Source organism: Vombatus ursinus, unplaced genomic scaffold (assembly GCF_900497805.2).
Source record: "Vombatus ursinus unplaced genomic scaffold, bare-nosed wombat genome assembly UNPS02006779.1, whole genome shotgun sequence".
In the NCBI taxonomy this organism is placed as follows: Eukaryota; Metazoa; Chordata; class Mammalia; order Diprotodontia; family Vombatidae; genus Vombatus; species Vombatus ursinus.
This window is the reverse complement of record NW_020946557.1, coordinates 109,063-124,085: the sequence shown is the minus strand read 5'-3', so window position 1 is coordinate 124,085 and position 15,023 is coordinate 109,063. Positions and strand designations below refer to the sequence as shown.

Genomic DNA, 15,023 nt, shown 5'->3' with positions numbered 1-15,023 from the left:
GAGAGTATTAGAATGAGGCAGGCCCTGAATGCTAATCCAAGTAGCTTAGAAATACATATAGTTACAATAAATGCCAAGAGGCTTCAAAAAATTAATTCAAGAAAAACCACCAGCAGAAGCAAATTCTGGTCCCAATCTGAAGAGTCAACATAGGGAATACTAACAGGCATCACAAGACCAAGGTTCCGTTAACTAAAACACAGGCCTGAGAGCCCTGGTCAGACCCATATGTTTTCAGTCTAGGGTGACACATTTTCTAAATCATATTAATAAACTGGAGGGCAACTCCAGGACAGTTTGACCAGGATGACAAGGTGAATCAAAATGGCAGCATGAAGATCATTTGAAAGAGCGAGGGTTGCTTAGCCTAGAGAAGAGAAGATTTCATAGTGGTTGGAGCAGCGGACTTAACAATCAAGAAAATTAAGAGCCTGAATCATGCCTCTGACACTTAATATCTGTGTAACCCATCTTTAAAATGGAGATAATACTAGCAACTACCTTACAAGGTTGGTGTGAGGATTCAAATGAAATATGTAAAGCACTTTATAAATATGAATTATTATTATTAACCAAATATTGCAAAAGCTGTCACACCTATTCTTCTTGGCCCCGAACAGCAAAACTAGACCAATGAGAGAAATTCTAGGGAGCAAGATTTCATTTAGCATAAGGAAGAACTTTCTAACACTTGGAAATGTCCAAAATTGGAATGGACTGTATTGTTAGGTAGTGAGTTTGTCATTACTGGAAATCTTTAAGCAGAATTAAGTGACCACTCATCAGAAATGTCACAGCCTGAATGTACACTCTGAGTAATAGTTGGACTAAATGATGTCTGAGGTCACTTCTGATTCCAAGTTTTGATTCTATTAACATTCATAACCCTTGACCCATAATTCAACAAAAGGGGTTACTTTCATTAAAATAGCCCTTCTTACTCTTCATGGGTTATAAAATATAAAATAATGCAAATATTGATACTTTTATTGTTCATAATCATACTACATGTGCCAGAGCTTTACAGTAATATTGTACGATAGAAGAAAAAACTTCAGGATTTGTTTTTAATTCATTCAATACTTTTTTCATTCAATTCTGTATCTTTTACTTTTTTCCTAGAAAAATCAATCAAATGTACTAAAGAAAAAGCAATGAATTCTTCCACCCCTAACAAGAGTTGCTGTTAAGGTCACAAGAACTAGACTTTATAATAGCAATGGAGATAGTTTAGGATTACAAGATCTGAGCTGCAAGGTAACTAAAAAGGTTACCTAGTTCAACCTCCACATTTTACGATGAGGAAACTGAGTTCCAAAAAGGTGTACTGATCTCTTAAAGATATCACTTCCATAGCCTTCAACCAGTAGAGACCCTACAACCAGTCATCTCAGCGGGAAAATTAGATGACTTTTAAAATTAAGTTGGGTAACAAAAAAATTTTTTTCTTAATAGGATTTTCTTTGATTTTCAAATGTTTTCACCAGTTAGGAAGGAAAAAAGGTCTTTTATTCTCAACAAAAGGAGTTTCTATTTTAACTATTGAATTCAATAAATAGTATCTCATGATTTACTGTAGATTAATCAGAACTAAAATTTCCCATAAAATCTGAGGTATGTATCGTGTAATAAGTTAAAAGGCTTCACCACAGATTTCAAAGGTGAGGAAGAAAGGTCTGATATAAAAAGTATGAACCTTAACTGTCACATGCAATATTATGGAAGAGAAGTCAGCAAACACCCAACCATCCTTCATTACAGCTAGATGCTTCAGTCCCCAAATACAATCTACTGCTGACCCAGCCCTGTCATCACAGAGCCAGAATGGGCATCTAAGAGCTTCTTTAGATCTAAAGCAATCCCACCCTATTGACCTTGACCCAGGATGGGATGTTTGGCCTGAAAAAGACTTACAGAGAACAGGATAGCTGTCTCTTAATTCTTGAATGGCTAGAAATGAATTAAAACTTCTTCTGCTTGGTCCCAAAGGCAGAACTAGGAACAATGGGTAAATGGTGTGGAGAACTAGACTTTATCTTGATGAAAGAAATAACTTTCTAACAACCAGAGCTGTCCAGAAATGAAACAGGATGCCATAGCATGTATTTATTTATAAGTTAATACTGGAGATCTTCAAGTAGAAGCTAGATAGGAACTTGCTGGGGACACTGCAGAGCAGAATCACATGACCTCTGAGATCCCTTCTGATTCTAAGAATCTGTATATTCCTGGTTTAAAAGACTCTGGATTCCACATAACACCCGGGGTAAAAGTGGACTTCTGGGTAGACCTAAGGATCCTGGACTCTTCCTAGAGATGACCCATCTCCACAGTAACCCCAGAATAAAAGTAACTTTTACCTTGGGAGTAGGATATGGGAAATTTACCTTGCTTAACTCTCTTCCCACGTTTGAATCACATAAGCTACTTAACTAACTGCTAAATAAAATATATGAACACAATACCTTAACACTATACATATATATACCTAGACAGATATCAATTTTCCTAGGTTAATATTAACTTTCATATTTTTCATTTAATTTGTTGTTTCACTGGTATAGCGAACTCCAAATGAGAAAACTACCTCTACAATAGAGTTCAACATCTGCTCTGCAATTTATAGTCCTGGAGAGTTGCCTGGGGCACTAAGAGTTTAAATGTTCAAGGGTCACATAGCCTGTTGTATCAGAGACAGGGACTCAAAGGTCATGTTGACTGAGGCCAGCTGTCTTCAGAGGCATTAATACAAATATCATATCTACTGAAAGTCACAAGACAACCTGTTTGAGGTACTCTACTTACCCAAAATTAAATTATGATTCATGCGGTCAAAGAGAAATCCACCAATCACAGAACCACCTAGATACCCACATGCACGGCCCACAAAAATGTAGGAAATATCACTGATGTTGCGGTTCACATTCACAGCCAAGTCTTGAAATGTAGGTCCTACTATACCAATACTCAGACCCTATGGATGTAAAAAAAAATAAAAATAAAAATAAAAACACCACATTAAATTTTACAATCATTAAATTAATATACACACCTGTGTGGTCTGGACAACTGTTATTTTTTTTAGTCACTTGACTTTTCTTAGGTGAACTGTAGGGATGATCTCTTTGAACTGGTTGTGAATCCCATTTAGGAAGTTCTACAATGTTCCTACTCTCTAAACCATGACATGTAGATGGATGATGCCCATTGAGCCAGTCTATCAGAATATATATTTGAATGGATAAAAAAGTATTAGCTAAGTATTTACTGTGTTCAAAGCACTGTGTGAAGTGCTTGGGATGAATAGAAAAATATAGGATAATCCTTGCTCTTCAGGAACTCACATTCTAATGTGGTAGACAACACATGCAGGTTTCAGCTAAAAATTAGATAGGCAGGTCCAGTACTCCTTATGGAGGAATGGCAAAACAAATGCATCTTCTTAAAATGTCATTTCTTTTTTTCAAAATTTGTTTATTTTTATTCTGAACTTAATAAACACCAAATAAAATAAACATTTTCATATACATAGCACAACTATATGTAAAACTAAAAATCCCTATCATAAAGTTTCCTTTTCTTTCTAAGTGTATAATTCAACCTTTAGCTTTCAAAGCTATCTTACTTACATGCTTTTTTCTAGTCTTCCTTCTGTTCTCTGAATTTTTAAGAAAGATACCTCAATAACCCTTTTTTTCTTTTTTCCTACCCTGACCGTATTCCCCCTCAACTTACCATCACAATTCCATTTCCTCCAGAAATAAAAAAAAGATAACAAAGCCTTTACAACAAATACACAAAGTCAACAAAACTAATTCTCACACTGCTATATCCAAAAATGCATGTCTCATTATATATCCTAAGTCTGTCAACTCCGTCAAGACAGGAATAGCAAGCTTCCTCCTCTGTCCTCTGGAATCATGGTAGTCATTGGATTAATCAGAGCTCTCAAGTTTTTCAAAATTGTTTTTCTTTATAATGTTATTGTATATATTGTTCTGGCTCTGTTCACTTCACTCTTCATCAGTTCATAAGTCTTCCTAGTTTTCTCTGAAACTGTCCCTTTCATCATTTCTCAGGTTGTAATAATAGTCTATTACATTCATGTACCATAATTTGTTTAGCCATTCCCCAACAGATGATCAACTCTTTCGTCTACAGTTCTTTGCTACTACAAAAAGAGCTGGTCTGTTTTTAAGCATGAGTCTTTTTCTTCCTGCTTTCATCTCTCTGCAGTATATAGACCTAGTAGTGGTATAGTAGGGTCAAAGGGCATGTATAATTTAATGCCTTTTGTAGCATAATTCCAAATTGCCTTCCAGAATGGCTAGATCAATTCACAACTCTATCTATCTTTTATGTTATTTCCACTGTTAACACCCTATCTATTTCTAATGATGATAGTGCCAAGGACATTAGAGGAGAGAACTTTCTTTGCCACATCTTTAATACCTGTGGCTCCTGAAAAGCCTGGGTCTACAACATCTGCTTCTCAGTAGAAGTTGATTGGAAGCTAATGTTGGAGGTGGTGGGGATGACAGGCTCCTTTTCCTCAATGGTTGCTCACCTTGATGATGGTTACAGGGCCTGGGGTGGAAGCAAGACCAGTGTACAGGGTACACTGCAATTCCCAGTACTTTGGGTCTTGGACTGTCTCCATTGGGGTCAAAGGGAAGCTGACAGTCAAGATGCATGTGGTGGTTTGACTCCTATAGCACATGCTACTTCCTATGTCTCCATCAGAATGCATTGTTGATTTAGGTAGGTTGGCCTGCCTGTCCCATACATGACAACTGATGGTGTTGGTGAGGATAATGGACCCTTTCACTGTAAGCTGCACCCCTTGATAATGCCTGTGACGGCTGGGCTACAAATAGGACTGCTGGTCTGCTAAGCCTATTCCCAGGGATACTGAGCTCAAGGTCCTGGCCTATCTCTACCAGGGACCAAGGAGAGGTAGATCCTGCTGTTGGACAGTGAACTGGGTTCAGATTAAATTGACAGAATGGAGTATGCTGAATCGCATTTGGGCAACTATATAGAGCACTTTCTTTCTGTTTAAAATTTATTATTTATCGGTAACATTTTTCTTTTTAATTTTGAGTTCCAAATTTTCTCCCTTCCATCCCTCCCCTAACCCACAGTAAAGACAAGAAATGTGATATCTATTATACAAGTGAAATCATGGTAAGCATATTTCCATAGTAGCCATGTTGAAAAAAATTAAATAAAAAATAAAAGGCATGAAAAACAGGGGCAGCTAGTTGGTGCTGTAGACAGAACACCGGCCCTGAAGTCAGGAGGACCTGAGTTCAAATTCGGCCTCAGACACATGATACTAACTAGCTGTGTGCTTGGGCAAGTCACTTAATCCCAACTGCCTCACCAATAAAAAAAAAAATAAAGAAAATGAAAAAGTTATGTTTGGAGTCTGCATTCAGTCTCCAATCGTTCTTTCTCTGGGGGTGGACAGTATTTTTCATAAGTCTTTCACAATCATCTTAGATCATTCTATCAATTAGTCAGAATAGCTAAATCATTATCAGTGGATCATTGTACAATATTGCTGTTACTGTGTATGTTTTCCTAGTTCTGCTCACTTATTTTGCATCAGTTCATGTAAATCTTCCCAGGTTTTTCTGAAACGGATTATCCTGCTCATCATTTTTTACAGCACAATAGTATTCCATCACAATCATATACAACCACTTGTTCAGCCGTTCTGCAATTCAAGGGCATCCCCTCGATTTCCAATTCTTTGCCATCACAAAAAGAGTTGCTATTAACATTTTTGGACATATATGTCTCTTTCCTTTTTCTTTGATCTCTTTGGGATACATAGTGGTATTGCTGGTACAAAGGGTATGCACAGTTTTATAGCCCTTTAGGCAAATTCCAAAGAGGACCAATGACACCATAGTGATGTCTTGACTTGAGCATGAATTGAATTTAAGTAAGGCAGAGCTGCACAAAGTCATCAGGCTCACTCTCTCTTCCTGAGTGATTAAAGTCCAGTAGCATGAAAAAGTCAAGGCAACTGGTGATGGCCCAGGATGCAGTGGATGACCTTGCTGTCTTCAACATCTGACGAAGCTCTTAGCGCTCACAGAGCCTGCTGGATCACATATAGAATAAGTACATGTGAATGGACTATAATCTGTACTGTTGGGGGAAACTATCTCTAAGGATAAGATCATAGATTCATTAAGTATACCTAAGAGTAGCTTTTACTTTTCTATTGGATAAGTGAAAAAAGTGAATTGTACAGAAATTTACTGATTTGTCTCAAGAAGGCAGAAAGTAACAGTGGCTACACTAGGATTACAAGATCTACAAGTTCCTGAACTGCCAGTCCTGTTTTTGATATACCATGCCCTGATGCTTTTCTAGGTTTGATGGGCTACAAAGTTCAAAAAATAGTTACTTCAGAAATTAAAACAATAATTAGGAACTATTTTGCCCAACTGTACGCCAACAAATTTGACAATCTTAGTGAAATGGATACATATTTACAAAAATATAAATTGCCCAGATTAACAGAAGAGGAAGTAAAACATTTAAATAACCCCATCTCAGAAAAAGAAATTAAACAAGACAATGATGAACTCCCTAGGAAAAAATCCAGGGGCAGATGGATTTACATGTGAATTCTATCAAACATCTAAAGAACAATTAATTCCAATACTATATAGACTATTTGGGAAAATAGGTGAAGAAGAAGTCTTACCAAATGCTTTTTATGAATCAAATATGGTGCTGATACCTAAACCAAGAAGAGTTAAAACAGAGAAAGAAAATTATAGACCAATTTCTGTAATGAATATAGATGCAAAAATTTTAAACAAAATATTAGCAAATAGATCACAGCAACTTATCACAAGAATAATACACTATGACCAGGTAGAATTTATACCAGGAATGCAGGGCTGGTTCAATATTAGGAAAACTATCAGCATAATTGATCATATCAACACCAAAACTAACAGAAATCACATGATCATCTCAATTGATGCAGAAAAAGCTTTTGACAAAATACAACACTCATTCCTATTAAAAACACTAGAGAGCATAGGTACAAATGGAGTCTTCCTTAAAACAATAAATAGCATCTACCTAAAACCTTCAACAAGAATTATATATAATGGGGACAAGCTAGAAGTATTTCCAATAAAATCAGGGGTGAAACAACGATGTCCATTATCACCATTGTTGTTCAATATCATACTGGAAACGCTAGCTTTAGCAATAAGAGAAGAAAAAGACATTGAAGGTATTAGAATAGGTAAAGAACAAAGCTATCACTCTGCAGATGACATGATGATATACTTAGAGAATCCTAGAGAATCAAGTAAAAAACTACTTGAAATAATAAACAGCTTTAGCAAAGTTGCAGGCTATAAAATAAACCCACATAAATCATCAACATTTCTATATATTACCAACAAAGCCCAACAGCAAGAGATAGAGAAATTCCATTTAAACTTACTATAGACATTATAAAATATTTAGGAGTCTACCTCCCGAAACAAAACCAGGAATTCTTATGAACACAATTACAAAACACTTTTCACACAAATAAAGTCAGATCTAAATAACTGGAAAAACATCAGTTACTCATGGGGAGGCCGAGTTAATATAATAAAAATGACAATTCTACCTAAGCTAATTTACTTATTCAGTGGCATACCAATCAAACTACCAAAAAATTATCTTATAGAGTTAGAAAAAATAATAACAAGATTCATTTGGAAGAACAAAAGGTCCAGAATATCAAGGGAATTAATGAAAAGAAATGCAGGGGAAGGTAGCCTAGCTATTCCAGATCTTAAATTGTATTATAAAGCAGCAATCATCAAAACTGCTAGGTATTGGCTAAGAAATAGAGTGGTGGATCAGTGGAATAGGTTAAATATGCAAGACACAATAGTCAATAACTATAGTAATCTATTATTTGATAAACCCAAAGACCCCAGCTTCTGGGATAAGAACCCACTCTTTGAAAAAAACTGCTGGGAAAACTGGAAAAAAGTATGTCAGAAACTAGGCACAGACCAAAAATCTCACACCATATACCAAAATAAAGTCAAAATGGGTTCATGATTTAGATATAAAAGCTGATACTATAAGCAAACTGGGAGAGCAAGGAATAGCCATCAGATCTATGGAGAACAGAAGAATTCATGACCAAACAGGAGATAGAGAACATTACAAAAAGCGAAATGGATAACTTTGATTACATTAAATTGAAAAGTTTTTGCAGAAAGCCAATGCAACTAAGATTAGAAGGAAGGTAGAAAATTGGGAAAGAATTTTTACAACCAGTCTCTCTGATAAGGGCCTCATTTCTAAAATATATACAGAATTAAGTCAAATCTATAAGAATACTAGTCATTCTGCAATTGATAAATGGTCAAAAGATATGAACAGGCAGTTCTCAGATGAAGAAATTAAAGCCATCTATAGTCATATGAAAAATGCTCTAAATCACTACTGATTAAAGAAATGCAAATCAAAACAACTCCAAGGTACCACATCACACCAATCAGATTGGCCAACATGACAAAACAGGGAAATGATAAATGTTGGAGAAGATGTGCGAAATTTGGAACACTAATGCACTGTTGGTGGAGTTGTGAAATGATCCAACCATTTTGGAGAGCAATTTGGAACCATGCCCAAAGGGCTATAAAATTGCATACCCTTTGACCCTGCAATAGCACTTCTAGGGCTATATCCCAAAGAGATCATACAAATGGGAAAAGGACCCACATGCACAAATATATTCATAGCAGTTCTTTTTGTGGTGGCAAAGAATTGGAAATTGAGAGGATGCCCATCAATTGGGGAATGGCTGAGCAAGTTGAGGTATATGAATGTAATGGAATACTACTGTGCTATAAGAAATGATGAACAGGCTGACTTCAGAAAAACCTAGAAAGACTTGTATGGTCTGATGCTGAGTGAAGTAAGCAGAACCAAGAGAACGTTGTACACAATAACAGCCATGTTGTGCGATGACTAATGTTGATAAACTTAACCCTTCCCAGAAATACAAGGATCTAAGACATCTCCAAAAGCCTCGTGATGGAAAATGCTATCCACATCCAAAGAAAGAACTATGGAATTTGAATTGCTATTTTTTTCTCTTCTGTTGAGTTTTGTTTCCTCTTTCTGATGGTTCCTCCTATTGGTTCTAATTTTTACTTACAACATCACTAATGTGAAAATGTTTAATAGGAATGTATATGTATAGCCTATATCAGATTGTGTGCTGTCTTGGGAGGGTGGTAGGGAGGAAGAGGGAGAAAAATTTTAAACTCAAAAGCATATGGAAGTGATTGTTGATAAATAAAAATAAATTAATAAAAAATTAAAAAAAAAAAAAAGAAAGATAGTTCCTTGAAAAAGTAAATACCTTTTTCTTTGGCTACTGCATTTCAGTTTTTAGTTAGAGAATCTCAAAACAATGTTCAGGGTTAACAGTTTAATAATACTAAAACTAAAATTTTAATTATTTTACAAATATATGCAATTATCACATGATCTTAAATTTTAAAAATCTAAATCATTGAGAAAAGAAGTAAAAAACATTTTGGGTGCAACCTGTGATTTCATCTAGGTAGGACATTCCCCTTTGCAAACAGGAAATCTAACCTATTCTTAAAGAGTTGCCTGGGAGGTTAAGTGACTTGCACAATAATCCTTTGGCTAATATTATCAGAGATTTCCAAAGCCAGGCCCCTATACCCTATTTTAGCTGTTTTCAAAGTACGACAGCCTGCCCACAAGTCAATCAGTGTTAGACCGTTAGGAATAATTTTTTAAAAGGTTTATCTTTGCTATCACTTACATTTCAAGATACCATAATTTATAAGTACTGCAGATGTTACGTCATATATATCTGAATCTCTATATACCCATGAAGACCTTGTGTAGCCCATAAATGCTATAGTCATTAAACTACAACCAGAGCCTAGTAGATATAGCCTAACAGCAACAGACTTAAGTTTCTGTTTTCTCCTGTTTATTAAAAAATAATAATAATAATCTTCCACTTGGCCAAAACTCTGCCTGTGTATTCTTACTTTCTAGAATTTGCTAAGGTAGTACATTTAATGTATAAATATGTGTGTTTTCAGAGATTAACTCCCTTTGATCTCAAGTAGTTTTGCTGTGTCCTTACTAGCTACCATTGGTACTGCTAAAGATAATCTCTATTATTTTATTATCATTCAATAACTCATTTTGAACACCTTAAGTTTTCTTTGTGCCTATGCAAAAACAGAAGTACCTTTTGGTGTTTTATTTTCCAATAAAAGTTTTTAAATATTTTGGAAACTTTCTAAATACTATCTAAAACCATTGTTATTTCAGAATTAAGTATTCATTCTAAAGTAAAGTAAAATTTGTAAAATACTTTCTTATATTTAAGGAGGGAGTGTTAGCTTTAAAAGGGAGATTAGAATCTCTTCCAATCTCAACAGCAGCACCTTGTACAACTAAAGATGCCAAAAAAAGATGAAACTGACATACTGGAGTTCGGACACATGGTAGAAAGTAATTTATTCCAAAGAAATTGGGTGAAACTGCAAATAAGAAATGAAAATATAGCAAAAGTTATCTTTCTCTCTTTGTTTCCTAGATGTTGATAGCATGTGAACCAGTATTTCCCAAATGACCTATAATGCTCTAAAATTATGCATGGGTAAAAAAGATAATGTCAGAGAGCAAATAAGGTTCATTGATACAGTTCCAGATTCTACCATTACAATTAACCTTCAAGAATATACCACTTGTCAAATTTTGGTGTAGCAGCAAAGAATATCCACAATTATCTGAAAAGGCTATTAAAATACTCTTCTTTTTTTGCCAACTCCCTATCTCTGATTGGAGAGCAGACTCAAGAACTTCGAAATCTCCATTTAAGAGGAGACTCGGCATGGACACCTCAATTTCCTGCCTGGCTGCAGGACTTCTCTGATCTCCCCACTATTCCCTCAAGGCAGATAAATTACCCAATCACCCTCCCTTTTCAGCTTCTGTTTTTTGTTTTGTTTTGTTTTTTGGGGGGGAGAAGAATTGTCTTCCCCCATTAGATACTAAGCTTCTTGAGAGCCAGGATTGTCATTCTTTTTTCATGTTTGTAGCCCCAACACTTAGCACAAGGTCTGGCACATGGTAGGGGCTTAATAAATATTTACTATTGACTATATCTGTGATTTTCTTCATATTGTTGTTGAGTCATTTCAATCCTGTCCAACTCTTTGTAACCCCATTTGGGGTTTTTTTTTTTTGGCAAAGATACTAGAATGGTTTGCCATTTTCTTCTCCAGCTCATTTTACTGGTGAGGAAACTGAGGCAAACAGGGTTAAGTGACTTGCCCAGGGTCCCACAGCTAATAAGTGTCTGAGGCCAGATTTCAGCTCATGAAGATGAGTCTTCCTGATTCCAAGACTAGTGTTCTATCCACTGCTCCACCTAGTTGCCCTAATTTATTCATATACTTCAACCACAACAACATATTAAATGCAGACACAGACATGAAAATCCAACTTCTATTAAGTCAGACATTTACGCAATCTGCCAAATTTTTTTTTAAAGTCATTTTTCTCACTAATTTTTTTTAAAAAAATTTTTTAATAAAAAATGTTGTTAACATGTGATGGCTTTATTGTTGGTATTTTTAATGAATTAATAAACTTTTAAAATTTATTAATTTATTTGTTAATTTTTGTTTTTTGGTTAGGCAATTGTGGTTAAGTGACTTGCCCAGAGTCAAACAGCTGGTGTTATGTGTCTGAGGCCATATTTGAACTCTGGTCCTCCTGATTCCAGGGCTGGTGCTGTATCCACTGTGCCACCTAGCTGCCCCTACTTGTTAATTTCTTATACTGTAAATATAAAAAAATATAACCCACATAAACAAGAGCTTCTGCGCGGTTAATTTAAAGGGTCCTGTGACCAAAAAGTTTGAGAATTGCTGTACTACACTATACTGCCTCTAATAAAGTATCACCTGTATGAAGAAATCAAAGATATCTACAATGCTATGAAAAAACGCTCCAAATCATTATTGATTAGAGAAATGCAAATTAAAACAACTCTGAGGTACCACCTTAGGCCTATTAGATTGGCAAATATGACAGGAAAGAAAAATTATAAATGTTGGAGAAGATGTGGGAAAACTGGGGCACTAATACATTGTGAACTGATGGAACAATTTTGGAAAGCAATTTGGAACTATGACCAATCAAACTGTGTATACCCTTTGATCCAGCAATACCACTACTAGGACTGTATCCCAAAGAAATCATAAAAAAGGGAAAAGGACCTACATGTCCAAAAATATTTATAGCAGCTCCTTCTGTGGTGGCAAAGAATTGGAAATTGAGGGAATGCCCATCAAATGAGGAATGGCTGAACAAGCTGTGGTATACGGATGTAATGGAATATTATTGTGCTATAACAAATGATGAGGGGGATGGTTTCAGAAAAAACATGGGAAGACTTAACTAAACTGATGCTGAGTGAAGTAAGCAGAACTAGGAGAATATTGAACACAGTAACAGCAATACTGTTTGATGATCAACTATGATTGACTTAGCTCTTCTCAGCAATACAATGATACAAGACAATTTCAAAGATTCATGGAAAATGCTATCCACATCCAGAGAAAGAACTGATGGAGTCTGAATGCAGACGGAAGCATACTATTGTAATTTTTTTTCCCCATGATTTTTTCCTTTTGTTCTGTTTCTTCTTTCACAATAACTAACATGGAACTATGTTTTACATCACTACACACATATAACCTATAACTGGGGGAGGGGGAGAAAAATTTGGAACTCAAAATCTTATTTAAAAAATGAATGTTGAAAATTGTCCTTACATATAATCAGAAAAATAAAATACTATTTACATTACTTTTTTATAATTTAAAAAACAATGTATCATCTGTACAAATCTGTTTTTACTACAACTTCTGAAAGAAAACAAAATCATTTGGAAGACAGTGTGATGCCAGGGAAATGGCACTGAACTTGGACTTAGGGGACCTGGGTCAGCATCTTGGTTCTGTTACTTAATACTTCTGAGATCCTTGTCAAGTAATAGATCCTTTCTGAACTTCAGTTTCCTCATCTGTAAAAAGAGTAATCTGCATCAGCCCTCTAAGGTCCCTTTCTAATCAATGGCCCTATTGCCATTTATTGCATATCTATCCCTGTACAATATGTATCAAACAACATGTACAAATACTGTTCTGGATTACTGAAAGACTATTTTCTAACTAGAAAAGACACACAACATAAAAGCCTTTTAATCTTGACTCAAAAGGCAAGAACTTCAATCAGGTTGCTGGTAGTTGCTCTTAGATTCAATACTTTGGGAAGGGTAACATTCCCAAAGCCAACCCCCCCCCCACACATTAATAATCATTAAATATCTATAAAAACAGTTGCTTCACAAAAAAGCTTCTAGAGTTTTTAATAAATGGTATTCCTAAAGGAAAAGTGTCAGCAGAACCCTAAGTAACAGACATTTTCCAGAGGAAATTCAACAGTTCAGACCCTTTTAAAAATTACAGGAATCTGAAAAGGGATCAGGTAACAATAATTACATATTTAGGTCTGGAAGGGTCTTAGATCATCTATTTCAACTCCTTCATTTTACCGATGAGGAAGGAAAAGGGAAGCCTCAGAGGTGCAGCAAACTGCCCGAGGTTAAACAGTGAACCAAGGCCAGGTCTCCTTCCACTAGAATACACTACTCAGCAAGCTTCTAACCCTTAGCAGCCTTATCATTAACCTAAAAATGCACACCTTGCCCGGGTTAAAAGTCCCAAAACGAGAAATGGATGACCCAATGACAAGATCCAGATGCTGATGCACTCAGAAGTGTCCCATTTTGCAGACGAGGAACACATCTCAATAAATGACCCTAGAAGAGGGCAGTGTGGTTGACAGGGGAGAGGCAGTTCTGATTATTCTCAGGGCTGCAGGCGGGTGAAATACATTAATTACAGTGGAGCCATCCCGGGCTGCGGCTCTCAGCAGACACTCAAACAACAACTAGGTGTGGGGGAGACCAGCAGGTGAGGGGCCACGAGTGGGCGGCCCAGCTCCCGGCAGGAGCCTCACTGGGTTGAGTGGCAGGTGAGCAGCTTGGCCAGACACATTTCCAGTCCTGCAAGCGCACTCCTGGAGAAACATACTGGCAGGACGGGGGGGGGGGGGGACGGGGGCTCTAAAGGACAGGTCCACTTCAGGGTGCCCAAGGTAGGTGCAAAACACGAGAAACTCTAAGTGCTCGCCAGAGTAGGAAGTCGGTGCGGCAGGAGAAAATATCCCGGAGGGTGAACGTGAACTGGGGGAGGGGCAGAGGGGGAGGTAAGAAAGCCAGGTGGCGGCTAGATGGGGCAGTGGGTAAAGAGCGCCGGGAGTCAGGAAGACCCGAGTTCAAATCCGACCTCGGACACTTACTAGCTGGGTGACCCTGAGCAAGTCACACTTTTCCCATCTGTAAAATGGGGAAAACAAGTGACCCCCCCCACCTCCTAGAGTTGTGGTCACGACCGAATGGGATACCCTTAGTTTGTCAACTTTAAAGCACCACGTGAGCTGCCGTCATTTCAAGGGCTGGGGCGCACGAAGGTCCCCCTGAATACCCCAGGGTCCAGGGCTGCCCGTTTCAATTTCTCCCGCCCGGCCCCCGGCTCTCACCAGCCCCAGGAAGGCAGCGTAGACCACCATGGAGGTGAACCAGCGCAGCGCGTTACCGGCCCCGCATCTCCCGCCGCTGTCCCCGTACACCTCGGCGTCCGTCCCCAGCGGCTCCCCAGCTTCGGAGGGCCCCGTGGGGAGGAGCCGTTGTGCGGCCGGGGCCGGGGCCCCGCCGCGGTGCAGCTCCAGCTCCTCCAGCTCTGCTGCTCTCGAGAAGCAGCCGCACCGCCCCAGAGCCGCGGGCTACTGCGGTATCTGCCGCGGGGCACGAGGCACGAGGCGCCGCCGGCCCGTTCCCGCCC

At 37.6% G+C, this 15,023-nt stretch overlaps 1 protein-coding gene across 2 annotated transcripts in view; it reads right to left on the bottom strand.

The window, feature by feature from the left end:
* Window positions 1-14,803, bottom strand: part of MFSD4B (major facilitator superfamily domain containing 4B) — a 30,484-nt gene extending 15,681 nt beyond the window's left edge. For both annotated transcript variants that reach the window (XR_003567927.1, XM_027848599.1), the window contains exons 1-2: window positions 14,722-14,803; window positions 2,806-2,974 (exon numbers count right to left, since the gene is read on the bottom strand). Coding sequence is in view for 1 of the 2 variants with exons in the window: in XM_027848599.1 (XP_027704400.1) it covers window positions 2,806-2,974; window positions 14,722-14,751 (199 nt within the window). In the remaining variant the exon portion in view is untranslated. The remainder of the gene's footprint in view (window positions 1-2,805; window positions 2,975-14,721) is intronic.
* Between the last annotated feature and the right edge of the window lie 220 nt (window positions 14,804-15,023).